The 23,661-nt window shown below is 29.0% G+C and overlaps 2 protein-coding genes across 2 annotated transcripts; one reads left to right on the forward strand and one right to left on the reverse strand.

Annotated features, from left to right (window-relative positions):
- Window positions 1–5,945: 5,945 nt before the first annotated feature.
- Window positions 5,946–6,633, forward strand: LOC105778346 (LOB domain-containing protein 21). Its single transcript, XM_012602032.2, has one exon. The coding sequence runs from the start codon at window positions 6,053–6,055 to the stop codon at window positions 6,584–6,586; it is 534 nt and encodes a 177-aa protein (XP_012457486.1). The 5' UTR covers window positions 5,946–6,052; the 3' UTR covers window positions 6,587–6,633.
- Window positions 6,634–11,339: 4,706 nt separating this feature from the next.
- On the reverse strand, window positions 11,340–13,288 carry LOC105778490 (uncharacterized). The gene is made up of 2 exons (XM_012602206.2): window positions 12,888–13,288; window positions 11,340–12,339 (listed from the first exon to the last, which is right to left on the reverse strand). The coding sequence occupies exons 1-2, from the start codon at window positions 13,248–13,250 to the stop codon at window positions 12,196–12,198; spliced, it is 507 nt and encodes a 168-aa protein (XP_012457660.1). The 5' UTR covers window positions 13,251–13,288; the 3' UTR covers window positions 11,340–12,195.
- Window positions 13,289–23,661: the final 10,373 nt, after the last annotated feature.

A 23,661-nucleotide genomic window follows, 5' to 3' on the forward strand; every position in this document is an offset into this window, starting at 1 on the left:
TGAAGGACATGAATTGAATTGTAAACATCTGGGTATCTATAAGTATAGATAACTTAAACATGACGTGTTAAAAAAAGTACTATCAACAAAATTTATGGGGACCGTTTCTTTTTCTTTTTTTTTGCTTTATAATTGTCAAACTTAAATTATCCATGTTAAGCATATATTTGTATATAATTTGATCTACGTATTTTAAATATATTGCTCTTGTATTCCAATTGGCATTTAACGTTTGAGATAATGGCTAGATTAAAAGAAAGACATAATTGATACTATATTGATCATTTGAATATTCAAATAGAATGTTTTGAAGTTTGGATACTAATCTAAAACCTAAGTCATAGTTCGAGCAATGTTGTTGAAACCATATTGGATCGTTTAGTCAGATTCGTTGGATCATGAATTGACCGGTATTTGAAGATTCAAATAGAATGTTTTGAAGCTTGGATACTAATTTAAAACCTAAGTCATAGTTCGAGCAATGTTGTTGGAACCATATTCAACCGTCTAGTCAGATTGGTTGGATCAGGAATTGATTGGTATACCAATCTGGACAAAAAGGTTGAAACAATTCCTGAGTGAATCATTTGAGACTGATAGAATCAACTTTATAATATTTTATAATTATTTATTTATTGGTAGACCGATGGTCAAGCTTATTAAAACAGAAATCAGTAGTCTTATATATTCTACCATCAGTTTGGTTTTTAAAACATTAAATTCAAAAAAAAAAATATCAATCTACAGTGAATATTCTATCATCTCTAATATATCACAATTATTGGGCCGGCCCATTTGGCGTTTTTCTTGTTTGAAACACAAGCCTTTTTCGCTTGTCAATCATCGCCTGTTTGATATCTGAGCCTATACCTATCGAAAAAGGTCGGGCTATTCGTCCAAGTTCGAAGACTTGATTGAAATTTGGACAAATGGGCTTAGGCTTAGCCATTTAAAAAAATAAGAATATCATGGACAAGTTTAAATGGGTTTGGGTTTATCCATTTACGAATACGAACAAATTTGAACAAAATTTTAGGCTCATATTTTAAATCGAATCGAAATTAAACAAACATAAAATTATTAAAATCATACTCAACCCCGATCTAATCCAACCATTAACAAACATGGTACCCATTACAATTGGGTTTTGAGAAAAGGACAGGCATTAAGACAAAAGTGGGCTAATTGGAAGCATTATCATATCTCTGCCCCCTTTTGTTTTTCTCCTTTCCCTACCACACAAATTGTTTGAAATGACATTTTTCTAACTCATTCCTTCAAACATTGATTGCTAAAAAAACCCAACTTTATTTATTTAAAATTAAATATTCCCAAATTTTTATCCAAATAAATTTATATTTTCTTCTGATTTGATGATTTCTTTTTCTCAAGTGTAAAATTGTGTTGATAACATTTTCAATAATCAAATTTGGTGGATTGAGTAAATTTAAGCAAGTAATGTCTTTTCAATTATCTATATTTTTATATATTTAAAATTTAATCCTCTTATTATATTTTTGTATATTTAAAATTTAATCTTCCTATTATTATTTCAAGATATTTAGTTTTTATATTTTTGAATTTAAAAATGTAAATCCAATTATTTAACACTATTAAAATTCTTCTAATAAATTCAAGTTTATTATAACTTTATTTTTTAGTTACTTGACAACTATATTGAGTATCTTTTTAAAAATTTCAAAATTTTATACCAAGTGAATTTAAGTGAAGAATTTTAATGGTATTAACAATTGTCTTGAAATTTGAAATTTAAAAAGTATAGAGGCTAAATTCCTAAAATAAAAGTAGAGGAACTTAATTCCAAATGTACTAAAAATACATAGCCTTGTAGCAAATTTTAACCTAAATTAAAATGTATAAAATTTATTAAATTTGAATTTTCTTTCCAAATAAAAATATATTAACGAAGGATTGGCAAAAAAAAGTCTAGCGATTATTTTCTTATGTAAACTAAAGAATAAAAAAGAAAGAGGGGGTGTAGCTTTGTTACATGCAAACCACATGGAATGTAATGTGTTCCCCCCTCTCTTTGTTTCTGGATAATTTACACAACGTTATGCATGGTGATGTAAAAGAGGATGTTGGACGGTAGGGTCGAGTGTATAAGATGAGTTTACTTACTCGAGTTAGTGATCCAATTATCCCTTGTGCTTGTAAGGTTCTTACTTTTTGATTATTCTTTTAATGAATGCATCTTTTCCTAAAAAAAAAAGTGTCACATCCCAAAAATCGGGTTAGTAGAAATTGGGTTAGTGAACCAAGAGTGGTTACATCCTATTTTTGAATAAATGTTGTAAGAATCATAATATGTAAATTGATTTGGTTTAGTGGCTAAATATTTTGGTTAAGTGTTTGAGGTCCTATGTTTAAGTTCCTTCCATTAATTATTTTTTTTTTGTTCCTTCGTTTGGTTGTTTACATGTGGGTAATATTTTATTATTGTTAGTTTATTAATACTAATAAGTTTACTGGTTTAGTGGTAAGGCTTTAGTTTACCTTTGTGTCCCTAGTTCAAATCTTGTTGTTGCTAAAATTAAATTAATTTTTGTTCTTGTTCTATTGTGTCGCCTAGATTGTCAATGTGTGGGTCAAATTAATTTTATTTTTGTTCCGGTTCTCTTCCCACTATCCCCATTCTTTCCATTTTTTGTTTTCTCTGACGTTTTCTTTCCTTTTCCTTTCATTTGTTGCCATCTTCTTTTGTTGTCGTCCCTTGCTGATGTTTCTTCATTGCCACCTTATCTTCTATCGTGTCGCCGTCTAGATTGCATTTTCCCTATTAAAGTTTGTCGATTTAATTATGGTTGCGATTCTGCTAGGGGTGGATCGTAAGGCTATACACTTCCGGCGAGTTGAGGATTTTGGAAATTTCTTTTCTCTTCAAGGGTAAGTTTTCAAAACATCAATTTAGGAGCTGGTTTGCAATGATTTAGCTTACGAAGGTCGAATGCCTTCTATTAATAGGTTAGGGCGTATAGGCCCACCTCAGGCAGACTTGTTCGAATGTAGGTTTTGGAATAACAATCTTTTTGTATCTGAAAAATGGTTATGAAGTAATCGTCTGGTATGTTAGTGTTGTAAGTATAATTTATGAAAATATGCTAAGTTTTGTAAAATGACATATCTGATCTATAAATCCATACTCATCGTTGGCATCTTTTTGTTCTACTATGTTCATATATGAGCACGAGACATCTGAGTATGTTATTCTGACTATATATGAACCTGTTATATGATCATGCATGTGACATTATGGCGAAATTGTTTTGGTATGGTTAATATTTGACGCATATATGTTCTGTAAAGCATGGAATCCCATGCCTACTGATTCTTTTTTTTTTTGTATAAGACTGCATATTCTACATTCTTTTGTTTTGATTTCGTATTTGCATGTCATGTCACATTACATGGGGTTGGGATGATATGGTAAGGAGGAAGTTCTGACAGTTTAATTATCTACATTATCTGGTGGTTTAACCACATACCTGTTCTAGCATATGAAAAATAGTGGCATGACCACATATTTTGACAATTTATCTGCATTATTCCTGGTGGCTTTGTTAACAATTATCTGTTGGTGCGTTTTGGATGGACAAGTTCTGGGGAACTCTAATTGATGTGTAGCGGAGTTGGGTGGGCAGTTTTCTGAATAATCTGTATTATGTTTTCTGGAAATACTGTATTGACATAACCATGTATGCTTAATTTTGCTCATCTGAATTTGATGTAATTCTCTGTGATATTCTGATTTGTTTATTGTATTATTTTTACTTATGCTTGAGTTAAGTTAAACACTGAGCTTCATAGCTCATCCATTTCATCTTCTCATGTAATTCGTGGACTTAGGGATGGGCGGCGTTCAGGAGCTCAGATTGGTCTTTCGCATATGTCGGTCAACATAAATTTTATTTGTACTTTACGAACTTTTGGAGTTTCTTTTGGATTTTATTTTGGCATTCTCAGCAATTACCCTGGACAAACTATATGTTTTTCTAGAATATAAATTTGACATTTGTTTTTACAAATAAACAAAATGATGGATTTTTCAGTTTTGTAAAATAAGATGAATGTTTTGAAAAATACCTATTAGACTATAGCTAAGTTTCTAATAAATAATTAGAAATGAATTTCTGCAAAAAAAATTTACAAGCAATGGTTTAGAAAGTGAATAATCTAGTTTTCGAGTACATAGTGTAACCTTCAAGATCCGACCATAACGTCTAGATCAAATTTAGGGTGTTCCCAAAGATTTCCTTTAAATTTATTATGGGAAAAATTGAAAATAAACTCCACAATTAAAGAAAAAAGAACCTTATTTTCAAAGAATTCCAATCTTTTCTTTCCACTATTAATCTATAAATACCCAAAAAGTATAATTTGTTTGAGGCTTGAGGGGACCGAATATAATTTTACCAATATATTAATTCATAAAAATTAAAAGCACTATATAAATAATTTTTATTTTTCTAAGAGACCAAGACCACTAATTCCAACCACATTTAAAGTTAAATCGTGCTGGTTCTATTTACAAGATTCGAGCTGGAGACATTTTCCATTCAGTATATCAGGGAGTGACAATGCATGTGGGTTCCTAATTGATGTTATGTGGAGTGTTTAGGTTTCCATGGTGGGGATGAAAAAGGGCCTAGCAACCACTCTAGAGCTCAATGCTTTTATTGTGAAAGTGCTTTTCTTTCAAATCACGTGAATATATCAATCTTTATTTGTATGTATATAATCTCATGAACTATCATTTCTAAGCCAAATGTACCCAAAAACAAAAAAAAAATCATTTCTCAACCAAACCTCACCAATAAATATTTATAATGGTGCCCCCATCAACAATTATTTCTAGCCCCCACTTTCTACCATATGTAAAAACAAAATAATTTCCTTTGTTTTCTTTCTTTCAAGATTTTGTAGCCTCATATTTGTAATTTGGAATTATAATCAAAATCAAATTAAAAGGTATTTTTAAAATTATGTTCCTATTTTTGAATTTAAAAATTATTGGTGTAATATTTTAAAATTAGAAAAGAGTATTCAGTAGTCGTATAACAGAAAATGACGTTATAATAGACTTGCATTTAAAGCTAAGATCTGAAGGAGGCTTGAAAAGTAAAATTTTAAATGTATTGAGTGATATATATTTAGTAGTTTTACACATGTTCATACATTTTTATGATTAATATTTTAACTGACTATCATATTTAATATTCATTTACGTAGATTGTGCATGTCAAGTTTTGAGTAAATTTTGTGAGGAATTAAAAGTTTAATTGTACCATTTAATCGAGGAAGGGTCACACTCCTATCTATCCCGGCTTCATCCTTGACGGAAAAGTAAAAAAAAAAAAACATTTATAGTTCATACAGATCTTAAATTTGTCACCTTAACGTTATTAGCACAATTCTCTAGCTAACAGAGCTAATAGACCTAGGTCTGAGCAAGAAAAATAAAAAAAATCAACCTGAAACAAGGTGTTTAGACGATTTATGAAATAAATCTTAAAAATCTGTGGTTACTTGAACCAAACCCAATGTCATTTTTATTTAATTCATTATTAATTTTAATTTTTTATAAAGTAAACATAAATATTTTATATTTAAAATAATGAAAATAATTTAAAAGATCTATATAAAAATATTTTTAAAAATACCACATAAAATTTATTGATTATTTTTATTTACATGAAAAAAAATTAGAAAAATATTTATAAAAAAACTTTGAAATTTTATGAAATAATATCTAAAAACCATAAAAAAAACTCATTTTGTTAAAAAAAACCCTAAAACCGAGAACTGAACTGGATTACAATAAGAAATTCGAAAAATTCAAAACACTCGACCCAACCAAACCAAACTCACCCCTAAATTGATCAATATATTTTTAAAATTCCATAAATTTATATAATATCTAAAAGTGTTACAATTTTGCTATTTATAAAGCTATGGTCTATTTAAATGGTAGTTTGATAAGAGATAAGATATTGAAGATATATAGTCTTTGTAGTTGTTTTCATATGAAGCCATGAGGAGCCATGAGCCACGTTCCACTTCCTCTTGTGCAGCTTGCAAGCTCTTGAAAAGGAGGTGCAGTCCCACCTGCATTTTCGCACCCTATTTCCGGTCTGACGAGCCGAAGAAATTCGCAAAGGTCCATAAAGTTTTCGGAGCTAGCAACGTGAGCAAGATCTTGATCGAGGTTCCCGAAGAACAGCGTGAGGACACCGTGAACTCCTTGGTTTACGAAGCTGAGGCAAGGCTCCGTGACCCCGTCTACGGTTGCATAGGTGCCATAGCCTTGTTGCAAAGGAAGATGATCGAGCTTCAACACGATTTGGCCCTCGCGAGAGCTCGTTTGGCTCGATATGCTGCGAACTACTCGACCGGTGTTGCTGGTACAGAACTTGACCGGCTTACCGTGACGGGTTTAGGTGAGTTCCTAGTTGCTTGTGGTGGATTCATGGATAGTTTTAACCAAAGTTCATCATATCAAGTGAACCAAGATGCACATATGTATGATCTTACCCAAATTCCATATGTATATCATGATCAACTTTGAATTGCACGAGAAATAAAAAAAAAATTGTTGGTTTTGGTTTGGATCAATTCAGGTTTGGTTTGATTTTTGGTTAATGTCATTTTAGATTTAAGGTTTCGAGTTTGCTACTTTAGTCCTTAAAATTTATAAAATCTTAAATTAATATATAATAAAATTATAATTTATCCTTTCAAAAATATTAGAAAATTTAAATTAATTGAGTCGAGTTTTCGAGATTAACTTTGAATTATATACGAAAATAAAAAGGGTTGAAGTAAATGTGGGGCAAAATTTGCAGAGGAATTGTCATAAAACATAGTTTTTATTTTTCCAAGGACAGGTGAAATTATACAAAAGTCCTTTCGGCAATCCCCAAAATGTAGGCCCAAAGTGCTTGCCTTAATTTTCAGGTACTGCTTCACATGGTGTTGCTCAGTTTTCATGGTTTTAATTCTTCCCCCAGCAAGCATTAATTATGACTTTAACATTTACCCCTCCAAATTGTTCACCTTGTCCTTTCTCCCTCTGGTAATTTCCTAGAAAGCTATGACAGAGGGAAAGTTTCAAAGAAAGGAGAGGGGTAGGGGTAGTCATAGTGTGCTCTCTGAAATATAGTTTATTCTCATAAATAGAGATAGAATCTTCAACCACATAATTAAAAGATAACGTGAATAACCATCATATCACATCACACCTTATGATGTCAATAAACAATAATTTTATCACTCCTATTGTTGCTTCGTTCGCAATATGAGTTCAGTTTTTCATTTTTTGAAACTTCCATGCAATGCTAATCATATTTCCACGTTCAACCATTATTTGTAGTCAGGGATGAAGCTAAGAATTTGTTACAACATCTACATCATATCCGGGGATGAAGGCAGAAAAAAGTTTTTGGAGGTCTAAATTGAATCATAATTTTTTTGAGGGCCAAAAGATAATTTTACAATCATATTAATTTATAAATTGTAATTTTACGAGGGACCAAGGATTTGAGCAAATTTACTATTTATTAGAGACCAAGGCTATATTGTCAACTCCCTTAAATTTGTTTCTAATTATATCAATTAAGTCTTTTCATTAATTTCAGCGTTAAATATCAACTCAAATTTGACGTGAAGTACATTTAATATCCATGAATCAAATTGAAAACACGTGCATAACACCAACACATGAAGGGCTTGAATCTAACACATTAAAAAAAATCAGTGGCGGACTATTTTGGAAATGTTTTTAGAAAATTTATTTTTTGAAAAAAATTCTCTATCAAACCCTTAAAATTATTGAAAATTATCTCAAAATCTAGCATTAAAATCAAATTATTCATGGAATAATTTGCTTCACGACAAATCAAAATACACATTCAATGCCAAATCTAACAAACGAAGGAGGTTGATTGAATGGTTTAAAAATTAAATTAAAATTGTAGTTAAAATTTGAAGGACAAAATTAGAAAATTCCAATATGATAGCAGTAAAGCATGATAAGACATTTCACATGCATCCTTTACTTGATTCTGAACATATAAAAAGATAAAGCCAAAAAAGGGCAAAATGATTGTGTCATTTTCAGTATACCAAAATGTACATGACAGGCAGGCAGCATCTGTATCACACAACATTAACATGCACCCATCAAAACCCATCATCATCGTCACCATTGTAAAAAGTTTGCTGATGAATTATGAAGGCAATGGTATTGGTGGTAACACCGGTTCGAGTTCCGGGTTATTGGTTCAAGTTCGAAAGTTTATACAAAGTTTAAAGTATTATGTAAAATTTTAGGCTTCAAAAATGAGGTTGAGTAAAAAAATTAAATTTATTTAAAATATGGATTATATTCGGATTTAAGTATTCAAAGCTTGAGTTCGATCTAACCCAACCCATTTTCTAAGTTTATATTATATTATATTATATTATGTAATTTACAACATATAAAAATTAAATCTATAATGCAAATATTAAAAATAGGAGGATTCACTTATATTAGTGTGGGTTTACACTTTACACCCTTCCGTAACTTCTTATAGTATTAATATTTTAATAATACAACTGTTTTATTTTATGCTCCATTCATATAAATTATGAATGTCAAATTTGACGTAAAATAAAAATTTTAACTAATTTTTATGTAAAAATCTTTCAATCATTCAATGAATATTAATATATACATTTTTTATTCAATATGATAGAGATAGTGAATCGGTTCTAAAATTTACATGCATGACTAGTAAAATTATATTGATAAATTCAATGGTCGAATCGTTAAAATATTAATTGTATAAAAGTTATGGAAGAGTGTAAACCCACTCTAATTTTACACCGATGTAAATGGGTTACTCTCTTTAAAAATATATTAAGTTGCATATATTTGAAATTTTAATAAATGATAAATATATAAAATTATTAAATATTAAAATTAAAATTACATAAATACTTTTTTAAAAATAAACAATAATATGGTGATTTGAAATTGATTTATGTTAACCATTTACATATATAAGCAAATTTTAGTAACTATGAGCGGAATCGATTTAGACAAATATAAAATGTATTAATATCGTATATAAGCTCGGTTCAAAGTATAGACACATTACAACTCTTGCTAATCCCTTACATGATGACAATGGTATTATTTTTAGGGTTAATTACAAAGTTTCATATAAATCATAATGGTATTATTTTTTAGGGTTAATTACAAAGTTGCATATAAATCATACTCTTTTTTTCATTTAAGTACCTAAAAGTACTTTTAGTCAAAAAAAATGTATCTATATTATCAATTTCATCTCATTTTACCCAAAAAATATGATGTTCATGTTCTTATTCGATGGTATCGGGTTTTAGGGTAAAATTAAATTAAATTAATAATTCAAGTACCACTTTTAACAAAAAAAAAACTTTAATTACTTGAGTAAAAAGGAGATATAATTTGAAGGTCAATTTTGCATTTAAACCTAATATTATTTAACTTTAAAGAAAGAAATATAAACATTATTTTAAAATTTAAAAGAATAAAATATTTTTTAATTATGCTAAGCATTTATGCATGGTTTTGTGATCTTTTACTATGCTCAAATTTGATATTTTAATTTATATACTTTAATTTGGTATAATTTTAATTTTTTATTTTTATATCATTATTAGTCTAAATAGTTAGATTCGTAATTATTTCTGTTAAAATATTAAGATAGATTTTTCTTAAAACCAACATTCCAACACAAAAGAATAAAGTAAAACAAAAATCATGCTAGAAAGATGAGTTGAAAATAAATGTTTTTAAGTTTTGATCCAAATATGCATTTTAATCGAAATAGTTGTATTAAACATTTGAGCTAACTAATGACATTAACAAAGTCACTGTCAACGGAAATATTTATAATGCAAATATTAAAAGATAGGAGGGTCCACTTATATTGGTGTAAACTATAGTAAGTTTACACTTTACACCATTCAGTAACTTTTATATTATTGATATTTTAACAATACAACTGTCTTATTTTATGCTCCATTCATATAGATTATGCACGTCAATTTTGACGTAAAATAAAAATTTTAACTCTTTGTTTAATGTAAAGAAAATTTCAACCGTTCAATGAATATTAATATATACACTTTTTTATGTCAATATGATAGAGATATTGAATCGGTTCGAAATTTTACATGCATAACTAGTAAAATTATTGATAAATGAAATGGTGAATCGTTAAAATATTAACCGTATAAAAGTTATGGAAGAGTGTAAAACCACTCCAGCTTTTCTTGTACTTAAATTTGATATTTTGATTTATATATTTTGATTTGACATAATTTTAATTATTTTTATTTTTATATCATTATTAGTTTAAATAGTTAAGATCCGTAATTATTTCGCTAAAATATTAAGGTAGATTTTTCTTAAAACCACACAATCCAACACAAACGAATAAAGTAAAACAAAAATCATGCTAGCAAGATGAGTTGAAAATAAATGTTTTTAAGTAGAGATCCAAATATGTATTTTAATCGAAATAGTTGTATTAAACATTTGAGCTAACAAATGACATTAACAGAGCTAGTATCGATGGCTTGGTAAGGGCTCTGGTCCCCTAAAATTGATAAATTTTTAATTTAATCTTTTAAAAATTATAAAGCTATAAATTAATAAAATGATGAAATTACATTTTAATCCTCATAAAAATATGTTTCTGCCTTCTCAAAAAAAATAAGTTGGCTTCACCCCTATACATTAGGACCAAATTATATTAAATAAAAGTGTAAGGCATAAATCTTAAATTTGAACACAGTAAAGTGACCAAAATTCCGTAATTCCTTTGAGCATCAAATTATCCTACTTTCATTTTTCGATGGTACAGATATAATTAGCAAATACAAGTAATTCCTATAACTACAACTAGACTCAATTGATACAAGCACAAATGGAATGATAATTAGAATCAACAATTTTGTATAACTACAACTAGAATCAAACTATTATAAAAAAAATGGAAGAATTGATACTCAAAATATATTCAAACCATGGTGGGATTCAAATCAGAATAAAATCTAGATCGAAAAAGCACACATGTAAATGTAAATAATAGAACTCGAACCTAGACACTTAAGATCCTAGGCCTCAACCTTTGTCAACACTACCAAAACATTACTTACTTATTTATATTTATAAACAAAGTGCATACTCCGCCTAAAATTAACAAATACAAAATTTTCAAACCAAAATATCCGTCCCTTTCAATCAAATCATATATTGCACCATTCTAGTTTGCATCCGACAATTACACATGGTGAGATAAAATCTAGATTAAGAACTCACACATGTAAACGCACACAATAGGACTCGAACCGACAATTACACATGGTGAGATAAAATCTAGATTAAGAACTCACACATGTAAACGCACACAATAGGACTCGAACCTAGACACTTAAGATCCAAAGTGGACAAGCTCTCAATCTTTGCCAATACTACCAAACCCTTATTTATCTACTTATTTATATTTTATAAACAAAGTGCATATTCGGCCTAACATTAACAAATATGATTTTTCAAGCCAAAATAACCTTTCCTTTCAATCAAATCATATATTGCAGTTGCACCATTTTCTCAGTTGGTATCCGATAATGAGACTTAAACCAGAATAAAACCTAGACTAAGAACTCACACATGTAAATACACATAATAGAACTCGAACCTAAACACTTAAGATCCCAAGCGCTCAATCTTTGCCAACATTACCAAAACATTACTAATCTACTTATTTATATTTATAAATAAAGAGCATATTTGGCCTAACATTATCAAATATAAGTTTTCAAGCCAAAATACCCCTCCCTTTCAATCAAATCATATGCTGCACCATTATCCGACAATTACATTAAATTTTATTAATGTTGAAGTTAAACCGAATCAGACTCCTAAACAGAGGAAAAGCTTTCAATACTTGTTTTCTTCATTCACATGCTATGTGACAAAATTCCAACAACAACCAAAATGAGCTCAATGTATCCCCCCTCCCCCCCTTCTCCCTCCCAAAAGGGCAAATTTACATTGTTCAATGGCACTTTCTAGGAGTTTTAATCTACACTCAGAAAAAGAATTATACAATTAATACAGATTATGAAATTGGATGTTTACACTTCCCTCTTGGGACGATTTCGAGTACGTGGAAGCACAGGTTCTTGCACTATTTCCTCCAATGAAATAGCATCATCATCACCATCACCACCATCATCACCCTCGTCCTCTGCCTCCTTTACTGCTTGATTTATAGAGATCTGCATAAAAAAAAACCACGATTCAAGTATTGGAATCATTTTAAGTTCGAATCAATTTCAGGTTGGGATTATTTTGAGTTAAAGTAAATCAGGTTTGAAGTTCAGATATTTCATGTCAAATCATTATAGGTCTGGAATCGAATTATTTCTAGTTCGGATCAGTTTAAGTAGGGATGAATTTAAGTTCAAGCTAGACAAGCTTGGATTATTGATTTTTATGATCAAATCGAATAGAGTGGAGCTTGAATTCAGCTAAATCGAATCAGGTTTTCAGGTTTGGGGTATGAATTGAGATCTCTATATTACACCAAAGATTTTAATGAATGTCAAAAACAGAACCATTGTGAAATTTTATCAAACACCTAATGGGCATTACAATAACAAACTCTTGAGATTACCAATTCCCTCATTAAGCAATCCAAATAAGACTTCCACTTCAAGAAAAACTCAAATTTTCCAAAGAACTAAGCATCCAATTCAAAAAAGTAGTATAATTCGAAAATCCCGTAAAAAGGGAAAAAAATAAATGAATTGTTTTAGACTCTTACATCTTCTAGGAAGTCTTCGTCGAGCTTATCAGCAATCTTGATGGAAGTAAAGATGGTGATAGCCAGGAGTGAGAGCGGGAACACTGCCGCGAACACGTAGCTGCTGGTGTTGGCGCCCGCACGTGTCACCACCTCTAGTCCTCTCCTTTTCCGGTTAAACAGGTCGTTGGAGAATGCAAAAACTACCGGAGCATGCACGAGGAGTGGGCTGGAGAATGCATTTGCGGTCTGGGGATAGAGAAGGAGCCCTCTCGTTTTCCGGTGAGATAGGTGGCCGGAGAATGCAACGACCTCCGGAACAGAACGGAGAGGGAGTGAAGGTGGGGCTGAGCTAATACTGGTGATGATTGAGTGACTCCCCATCGGCTCTACCTTTTTCTGGAATTTTTGGATAAAATTTGCAGGTTTTTAAACGTTTTCATTGAAATCGGGTTTATCTTGGTTAAAATTTTAGTTTTGGTCCCTTTACTATACTTTAATCTTCAATTTAGTTTATGTACTTTAATTTGGCATAAGTTCATGTCCTTTTCGAAAATTTGAAATTTAGCCCCTATACTTTTTAGATTTTAAAATCTAAGTTCAATTATTAACACTGCTAAATTTGTTAATGTGACATTTTGAAATAAAAATATTCACTTGATAACTAAAAATGACATTGTAATATAACTAAAATTTAACAAAATAATTTTAACAGTGTTAATACCTAGACTTGAATTTTAAAATCTGAAAAATAGAACTAAATTCCTAAAATAAAAATATAGAGAGAAAATTTTAAATTTACTGAAAAATATAAGGACTTATGGTATATTTTAACCCTAAAACTATTAACTATTCTGATTAAAACACTAACTAGATTCTTTTTAAACATATTATTCTCAGTATAAAAAATTGATATTAACATTAAGAGTTGAAATATTTCTTTAAAAAAATCAAATTACTATTTGAATCAAAACTGTTAAAAGTGTTAATTATTTGGATTGACAATATAATACATCAATTCACAACTTTGAGTATAATATAGGGACCAAAGCTATAATTTGACCTTTCTCAGCCTTTATTTGCAGTATTACATTTGTAGGAGATTTTTATTAAATAAATGAAATAGTTAGTAAATAGAATCACGAGGTGGTTGGTGGTTGGTGGTAGCTCATCTCATACTTTAATCATGAGATCGAGGTTTGATTCTTATCCATGGGAATGAAGCACATTTTATTGCCAGTCGATTCGAACGCACTGAAACGTGTTTATCCTCTTATTAAACGATTGTGAGGGTATATAAATACATGAATTATGAAATCTATCGATATTTTTCGCCAAATCACCTATCCACTTGAAATCTCTCGTCAAACAATATACCCCGTCGAAAAAAGGTACCTTGCTTGACAAGATTGTAGCCACTCGTTATTCATATACCTTATAATCACATCCCATCAGATCACATCACAAACCTAGTAAGGAGACCTAGACTGCAAGATACCCTTATTGACGGCTCTCGAATCACAAGGGACATGTGGTTTACTATGACATTCAGAACTTCCCTTAAAAGGGTTTCTTGAAGGTATGATCAAGACTCAAGTATATCTACTTAATCACTAGAACCCTTTAAAAACCTTCTTATATCTCTCGACTCAATGGGTAAATCGTCTATCTTCATTTCATACTCCTTAATCCCATCAGCATATCTTACCTTTAACAGGGACAAATCTAGGGCAGGCAAGACCCTAGCCCTAAAATGAAAAATTGCATTTTATCCCATTATAAATGACAAAATTACAAATTTATATTATATATATGAAAGGTTATACAAATTGGTATGAGATTATAACGTAAAATAATATGCAATTGCAAGTTGAGGTGGTGGTGGGTTTCTTAAATATGTTAGCCCAATAGCAAATGGGCACTTATTGGCCTTTAAACATATTTGGAGCATTCGTTTCCAAAAATAACATTTTAGTCCGTTCAATTTTTTTTTTATTTTTCCATTTTATAAAAAAGAAAATTGGGATATTTAAAAATTTATATTAGATTTTGGTTGAGTAAATTTGAATTTTCAAATTTTTGGATCAATTTAGGTTCGGATCATTTTCAGTTCAGTTTGTTTTAATTAAAGGTTTAGACTTTTGGGGGTCTAATAATTGTTGGTTATTATTTCAAGTTTTGATCACTTTAGTTTGAAACATTTCGATAAAAACACCTTTCCGATCCTTTTCAATTTTAATATTGAGAAAATTGGTCCCTCTTAAAAAAAATTGAAGTAATTTAATCCCTATTAAATTTAAGAGTGGGCAATTAAAGATAATTAATTATGGTGTTAATGTTTTTCGTCAATTATATATAATTTTAATTGATATAATAATAAATTTAGCTCTCGATGTTTAAATATTTTTACGTAAATGTTGATAAAATCTGTAAATGTTGCGCGCTAAGGCCCAATTCAAGAATGCTTTTGGGGTTGGAAAGCACATTTTCACCCTAAAAGCAATGCGAAACATTTGTATTAATTATTTAAAATATATTTAAAATTTTAAATTAATTTATATTTTCTATATCATTATATTAAATTATTTAAATATAATTTATTATTATATTTAAAATTTTAAAATATTTCATGTATATTAAATTTACAAATAATTTATAAAAAGGATCTAAAAAATATATATTTTATGTATAATTATATTAAATTATTTAAATATTATCTAATTTATTTATTTTTTAAATTTCCAACATCATGTATAAAACGAGTATTTTAACTTCCCACCACAATTTTTGACAACAAAGTCAAACACCTCAAGTTAGCAAACCACACATTTTCCTAGCCCTTTCCAAGGTGAGCTTTTCAAAAGCAGTTCTCAACCGCAACAACAATGCCAAACTAGCCCTAAAATTGTTAAATTAGGATCAAATTGATAGAATATGTAAATTCTGAGAGCTAACTTTGTTATTATACTAATAAAAATGTATAATTGCCGAAAATATGAACGTTATGATTAATTGTCTTTAGTTGCTCACTTTCGAAATTGACAATGATTAAATTGTTCTAATTTATTTAGAGGGGCAAATTTACTCAATATCAAAACTGAAAGGGACCAGAAAAATCTTTTTACCAAACATTTTAAGTTCTACTTGTCTTGGATTTCTATCTTTTCAAGTTCGAAATTGTTTATTTTATGATAAAATCAAGTTTGAATACGGATTTGAATTAATAGAATCGAATTTTTGGATTCGAAACCCAACTTACAAAAATTTGTATAAATTACTCTCACACTGTCCCTCAGCAATTACTCTCCAAAACACATCAAACATTTACATATTGTAGGAAACATTGAAATCTTAAAAGCTAGTGATGCAAACCTTTAAGATAAGAAAGTGATGGAATATTGTCATAATCGTTATCTCTCGTTTTAAAAGACATAAAGAAAATAAAGTAAAAAGATTCACATGTTTTATATATATTTGAATAATAATCAACAAGTGTTGGGTATAGTGATAAGTCATATCGTATTTTCATGAAGAGAATTCAAATTTGAACACTAAAGACAACATTGTTAGAAAGAGTAGCCATAAATATCGAAAGAATTAGTCTTCTTAATACCAATATTATATATACTATTCACAAATTTGGAATTTAGTCTCAGACTTTTCAGATTTCAAAATTCAAGTCCAATTGTTAACATAACATTTTTTTACTAAATTTGTTAGTGTGACATTTTGAAATTAAAAAACACTCATTTGGTATCAATGTAACTAAAAAAATATTGTAATGAACCTAAATTTAACAAAAATAAGAGCTAATAGTTGAAACTGAATTTTAAAATTTACAAAATAGGGCTAAATTCTAAATTTGTGAAGAGTATAAGGACTTATAATAATATATTTTAACCTATATATGTTGGAAGAATCACGAATTCGTCTACACCAAAAAGATTATTCACAAAAGGATGAAAAGAAAAGATGATGAGTCATGAGAATGATGATCACAAAAATGCTTTTGTTTTGGGAGTTAAGTCAAAGAAACAACTATTCCTTTATCATGCTTGCTTGCTTGTCTTTCATTTAGTACTATTTGCTTGTCTTGTTATCTATCCAAGCATAATTGTTGGGATGTTTTGATCGGGTCATCTCATGTTACTGATTAAAAGTAAGAGATTTAGATGTTAGATTATTGTGTTTGATTTAATTTTTCTTTTAATCGGTAATTAGGGATGAAAAAGTAATTCGAATTCAATGAAAAATTTCGAGTCAATAAGACAAGAGTCAAGGAAATTTTCTTTTTTTGGGGGTTGGGTTCAAATATTAGGATTTTAAATATATTCAAAACCGATGTAGGAAATATGAGAATTGAGTCAACGTCGAGGCAAGCAAAAATCTAAAATTAACATTGTTGATATAGTGTATAACAAGGGAGGACAAACATTAATAGCTTGATTGAACTATTAGATTCAATCTCTAAACAACCCTAATCTAATGTTCTTCGATCCAAATAGCAATCATAAATGATAAAAAGTCGAGTTAGATTATGCTAGTTAAATTTTATTATTAGTCTTTGTAGTGCGCATAAGTTGTGAATCAATCTTGTATTTTAATTTGATCAATTTTAGTCTCTTCACTTTTTGAATTGGTCAAATTTAGTCACGATACTTTTCAATTTTAAAAATTTAATCATGAACCAATCATTAACAAATAAATTTGTTAGGTCAAATTCTATCATTAGTCTTTTAAGGTGTGGATTTAGTCTATGTTCTCTAATCTGAATTAGCCTTTATGCTTTTCGATTTCAATAATGACTCAAATGATAACTGTTAAATTAATTAACTAAAATAATGTGGCTTTTCCATAACTATTATGCGGAAATAGCAAACTGTTATAGCATTACAAATGTGATAATATCTTTGTCGTATAAAATTTTGAAAATACCGAAAGTTAACAAACTTTACACTATCGTTTGGTCAAGATAGAAAATTCAAAATTTTAAAAATATAAAGACTAAAATCACCAAATTAAAATATAAGCATTAAATCTATAGCTTACACAAAATACAAAGATTAATAGTAAAATCGGACGGACTAAATTTGAATAAAAATATTATTTATTTCATTTTTAAACGATTTATATTTGATGCATTATTCTATGCATTTCAAATATTCTCATAGGAAAAACAAGATTCCAAGGCCATTTTACAAGCAAAATGGTAAATTAATTAAAGCTAAAATTAGAACTAATATTCCCGATCACAACCCTCCTAATTAAACCCAATAAAGAATATAAAAAGAAAATTATCTTTACAAAGAAATCAAAGCATTTGTTTTAGCAATCTCGTTATAGATTCCGATTATATCTGTTCTATTTTTTATATAATGTTTAGAATTGTTCATAACTCGTCCCCAACCAATAAATAAGAGAATAATGCGCTTTAGTGCACTTGAAGCCGCGTCCTCCTGCATTGACAATAATGTCCATGCTAATCAGACTCAATCGGAAAGCATTTCCTTGTTAGTTTTATATATATATATATATATATATATATATAGTTTAAAATATATTTAAAACATTCTATAATTTTTGTATATTTGAAATTTTAATTCCTTTATTTTTATTTTAACAGTGTTAACAATTGGACTTATATTTTAAATCGAAAAATAAATGGGCTAAATTCTTAATATAAAAAGAGTATAAGGACTTGGAACATATTTTAACCTTTTTATATAGGTTAAAATATGCCATAAGTCCCTATGCTTTTCAAAACTTTGGAATTTAATCTCTGTACTTTTATTTTCAGGATTTAGTCGCTATACTTTTCAGATTTCAAAATTCATATCCAACGGTTAACACTGTTAAATTTTTTTGTCAAATTTGTTGCTGTGACACTTTAATATAAAAAATTACTCACTCGGTACCCATATAATTAAAAAAATGACATTTTAATTAACCTTAATTTAATAAAAAAAGTTTAACAAAGTGTTAATAGCTAGACCTGAATTTCAAAGTTTAAAAATAGAGGACTAAATTCTTAAAAATAAAAGTATAAGGACTAAATTTATATTTTTAAAAGTACAGAAACTTATAGCATATTTTAACCATATAATGGAATCATATGGCATCATAGGTTGAATGATTAAGGAAACAAAGAATAGAATATAATTTAGAGATTATGCAAATCCACCATCAACAAAAGTAAAGTAAAAATTAATGGAGATTACGCACTCTTATCTTTATTTTTATCTATTATATGTAAATAAAATTTTACCCAAATTTTTTGTTGCTTTTAGGTGAGATTTGCATCATTTTGGCCTTGTTTGAACCCTAGTTTTGACCTATTTATTTACCCTACTTGGTCATTCAATTCACTTTATAACTCAAGATAAGGGATCAGATTTAAATTATAAATTTTAAGAGAATTAAAATATAATTATTTAAGAATCTTAACTTAACTATTGGTGTTATTAATATTTTTTCTAAATCAAAATAAATAAATAAAAATACTGTGGCAGGGGATTCAGATAAAAGTAAAAATATTTTGGAAGTAAATTTAAAAATTTGTATTAAAATGGCTTAAATTAAATTTTTAATTTTGAGTGTGGCCTTTTATTTTATTTAATAAAGTGGGTAAATCGAGATAGATCAAAGTTGCAATTGTACCATTTAATCAAAAGGACTTGATTTTTCATCAAATTTTCCATCTAATTACATATTCCTAAGTTAGCATATGACTAATGACATGCTAATAAACATACCAAGTTGACAAAATATAATGGAAAATATTAACATCATCATTTGATTAGATTAAAATTTTAAATAAAAATAATTAAGTTTTAATTTTTAAGTATACACAATGTAATCTTATCATTATATTAGCCTACGATTGTAGAAATTTTAAAAGGACCAAAATGAACTTTTATATGGCTAGGCAGGGCCGTAGACCCCTCAAATGAAAAGTTGTTATTTAAATCTTCTAAAGATGATTAAATTAAAAATTAATCTATGATAAAATTATATTTTGTCAATCCCCTTAAAAAAATTTTAAATTCGTCCTTGTTTACTCCTACTTGTTAGATTAAGTGGTAAGGAATTTGATAACTTGGATTTGAGTCTTACAGACAAAAAAAAACAACATTGAGAAAGTTTTACTCCCCTTTAAAGACTTGACCTGATTAACTTCGAACCCAGTCGAAACCTAATATAAATATCGAATACTAAAAATGGTTAAAACTCAAGGAAAAAAGTATAGAAGGACTCAAATATATATTTTAACCTTGTGGTATATATGCCAAGCTAAATTAATAGGGGGAGGTGATGGATTTGACATTCTTAATTTGCATGTTCTGGCCAGTTTGATATACCCAGCTAAGCTAAAGCTAAGCTACAACATATCCTCGGATTTACAACTTAAAAGACAGCCTAGCTACACATATAGGTGTGTTAATTAATTCTTACAATGCCCCTATCATTGCCGACATTAAACATAAATTAAACCTTTGATTGACACATGAATGAATCCCATCACCATATCATTGCCTCCCTTTCAATTACAATTGTGGGTTTACTTAATTAGTGGTACTACTTTTTTTAATCTCTTTGGATTCCCAGTTCATTCCAATTAAATAGATTGACAACTCAAGGTCTCAAAAGTAGTCATTTTGAAAGAAGGATGGTATTAGGTGGAGAAGTTATTTTATGGATTTTTTTACTATGTTATTTATAGTTTTTTTAATTAGTTAATGATATTTTAGTAATTTTTTATGTTATTGACACATAATTTTGATAATTTTTTTACTTTAAATCTCGAACTCTGAACCTTAAACCTCAAATCTCAAACTTGAATCTCAAATCCCGAACTGAAACCTTGAACTTGGGTTTCAAGGTTCTGTGTTCAAGGTTCGGAGTTTGGGATTCTGGGTAAAAAAAGTACTAAAAATTAAATTATTATTTTGCAGAAATACTAATCAATCTGTTGAAATTTAATGGCAGTGACAAGATAGCTCGTGTTGCAGTATTTGTGTACTTTATAAAAATTAAAAAAATAAAATAAAAATTCATTTTTCAAAAAAAGATCATAAATTTTTTTTAATTATTCGAATCAATAATGAAGTACATGTGGACCGCCATATACGCTGTCATATTAATGCCATTAAAATTTTAACTGTTAAGCGATTTTTCTGCCTAAAAATGTAATTTGAATAAATTTAAAGGTTGAGGCTAAAGTGATTAAAAATAATTAGGGCTAAAGTTGTAATTATATCTTTTTATGTTGTTGAAAAAGGAGTCTAGTTAAAAAAAAAAAGTACACATATTTGGTCATTCATAAGCAAATTATCCCTACCTAATCATAGACCAATACGATCATGCCCTAACATAGCGAAACGAGTTAAGATATGAGTAGTTTGGTTGCTCGATTTCAATATTTGTTTAAACTTGATAGTGACTTACTCAAAACATAGAGATTTGATTTAGAAAATTAGGTATCTCACGCTTGACATTAACTAATCAATGCATGTAAGATACCTGAAAATAAGAAGATAATCAATCTCCACTTCAATTTATAAGATATAAAATTCCCAGAACCATGTCACGAAATTGTGGTAGAACATGCCATGAATTTTTGCAAAGTTCTACTTAAAATCTTCAAAAATTTCAAGAGTTTAATTAAAATTGTCAAAAACTTTATGGGTTTTATTAAAATTTTAGAAAAAAAATTAAGGGGTTTAATTAAATTTTTAAAATTTTGAAAAGCTTAGTCAAAAAATTTGCCAAATTTTGGGGATGAGGGAGCCAAGGTCCCTTTGGCTCCAACAACATTTCACCCCTTTCACAAAACCATAAATAATAATAATAATAATAATAAAGTAGTTACAAAATTCTACCAAAACATCAAGTACCGATTCAACCAGAACTCACCAAAGAAAGTAAAAAAACACTTCTACTACTCCACTCTAATACGACCACAAGCCACCACTACTTAAGTGAGTACTTAAGTCAGGTTGGAAACATTTTTTTAATATTAATCTCATTATAAGTTCTTATCATATCTGCTCTTTTTAATATAATGTTTAGAACTACTCATAGCCCCTTTCCAACTTTTAAATAGGAAGATAATGCGATTCAGCGCACTCGAACTAACGTCCTCTTGCACTGGCAACAATACCAATGCCAATCGAATTAAAACTTGATCGACAGAAATATTACTTATTATATTAAAAATAATTGAAAATAAGAACCAATAATGGTAATAAAAAAAAACCCTCGAAGAATACAAGGAAACTCCAAATATTGTGAGAATTTCGTTTAATTGTGTTGAATACTTAATGTTTATTGTTTATTGATTTTCCAATGGGCAAAGCAAAAAGGTAGTAGAGCCCTTAATAAATAGCTATAAATTTTTGGGTAGATCATGTCTTTGAACCATCCAACAATCCATATTTCGATGATTTTTCATGGGGTATAAACAAAAACAAGCAATTTATTGTGCAATAATATAGCATAAATAACAATTTTTAGTGTTAAGATAAGAGGATGTAGATTCGAACGTGCTGAAGCGCATTTGTCCTCCTATTTAAAAGTTGAAATGTGTCATGCGTAATTATAAATATTGTATTAAACTTGTAAACTTCCATGTTCTTTCACACTTGAATTAGATGTTAAAAGAATTATTTTTTTTTTTTTTGTGAGTACATCACAACTTGTCCTTTGCATTGCTGGCCCTACAATCTTTTAGTGACAGCCTTTGGGCATGCGTTATTTTCCATCTAAAGTGCACAAAACATATTCTTCATTTGTATTTTTTTTATTTTTGCTAAATGCTTTTTTGTCTTTTTCCCATTTGGATAAGAATAAGATATAGATGGACCTCCTACATTATACTATGAATTATGTACATATTATTCAATTTTGCATGTTATTGATATGGGTTAAATGAGAAAGGTTAAATTAATAATTTACTATTTTAAAATATTGTAATTGAATTATAAATTTTCGAGGAATTAAAATGTAATTTTATTGTTATATATTTTAGGGAGGCTAAATTCCTTACTTGTCCCTTTGGTATCACCCTTGATTAATTGATGTCTATGCAGTGATAGACAGAGGTTGAGTAAGGTCATCGTATGATGGTTGATTGGGCCAAGAGTCGAATGCTCTTGCAAGATGAACTGTTAAGCTTTGGGCATGTCGGAGCTTCAGCTTTGATGTGTAAGGGTGAAATAGTATCAGAAAGCAAGGTAGCTTAAAATGATGAGGAAGTAGAGAATAAAGCTTTCGATAGATAGAGTGAGATTCGTACCCAAGTATTTATACCTAGCACTTAGGCTACTCGAAGGATTGCCCAATGCATGGCCATACTATTGTGTCCGTCTTCTTAATGGTCAGTTTATTGGCCTTACAACCTTGGTTGCTCAAGGTCCATTTTGACTAGATTGTCAGGTTTTGATAGCTATTTGCCATGCTAGCGAATAGGAGAATAGCCAACGGCCTTCCCTCTTCATCCCTTCAGTTAAATGGTACAATTGCAAGTTTAGTCTCTCTCAAATATTATTAATTCAATTTAATCCCTTTTAACCTTTTAGTTAAATGAACAAAATTACAGTTTTTTTAGGCCCCTCTAAAAAGTTTTATTCTATGTTTAAGCTATCTTAATAGAAAACTTTTAATTTTGGTCCCCAAAAGTTTTAAATTTTATCTTGCATCCTATCACATAATTCTTGACTTTGCCCTAACTAGGTTCTTTACTTGACGGATGAGTGACTTCCTTCTAATTTAGCTTGAGCTTTCCTTGGACTTTAGC

Source organism: Gossypium raimondii, chromosome 10 (genome assembly GCF_025698545.1).
Source record: "Gossypium raimondii isolate GPD5lz chromosome 10, ASM2569854v1, whole genome shotgun sequence".
Taxonomy (NCBI): domain Eukaryota; kingdom Viridiplantae; phylum Streptophyta; class Magnoliopsida; order Malvales; family Malvaceae; genus Gossypium; species Gossypium raimondii.

Coding starts and splice junctions, on each gene's coding strand:
- LOC105778346 (XM_012602032.2), top strand. CDS start 6,053: ATGAGGAGCCATGAGCCACGTTCCACTTCCTCTTGTGCAGCTTGCAAG.
- LOC105778490 (XM_012602206.2), bottom strand. CDS start 13,250: ATGGGGAGTCACTCAATCATCACCAGTATTAGCTCAGCCCCACCTTCA. Junction 12,340..12,887: donor ACGAAGACTTCCTAGAAGAT/GTAAGAGTCTAA, acceptor TTTTTTATGCAG/ATCTCTATAAATCAAGCAGT.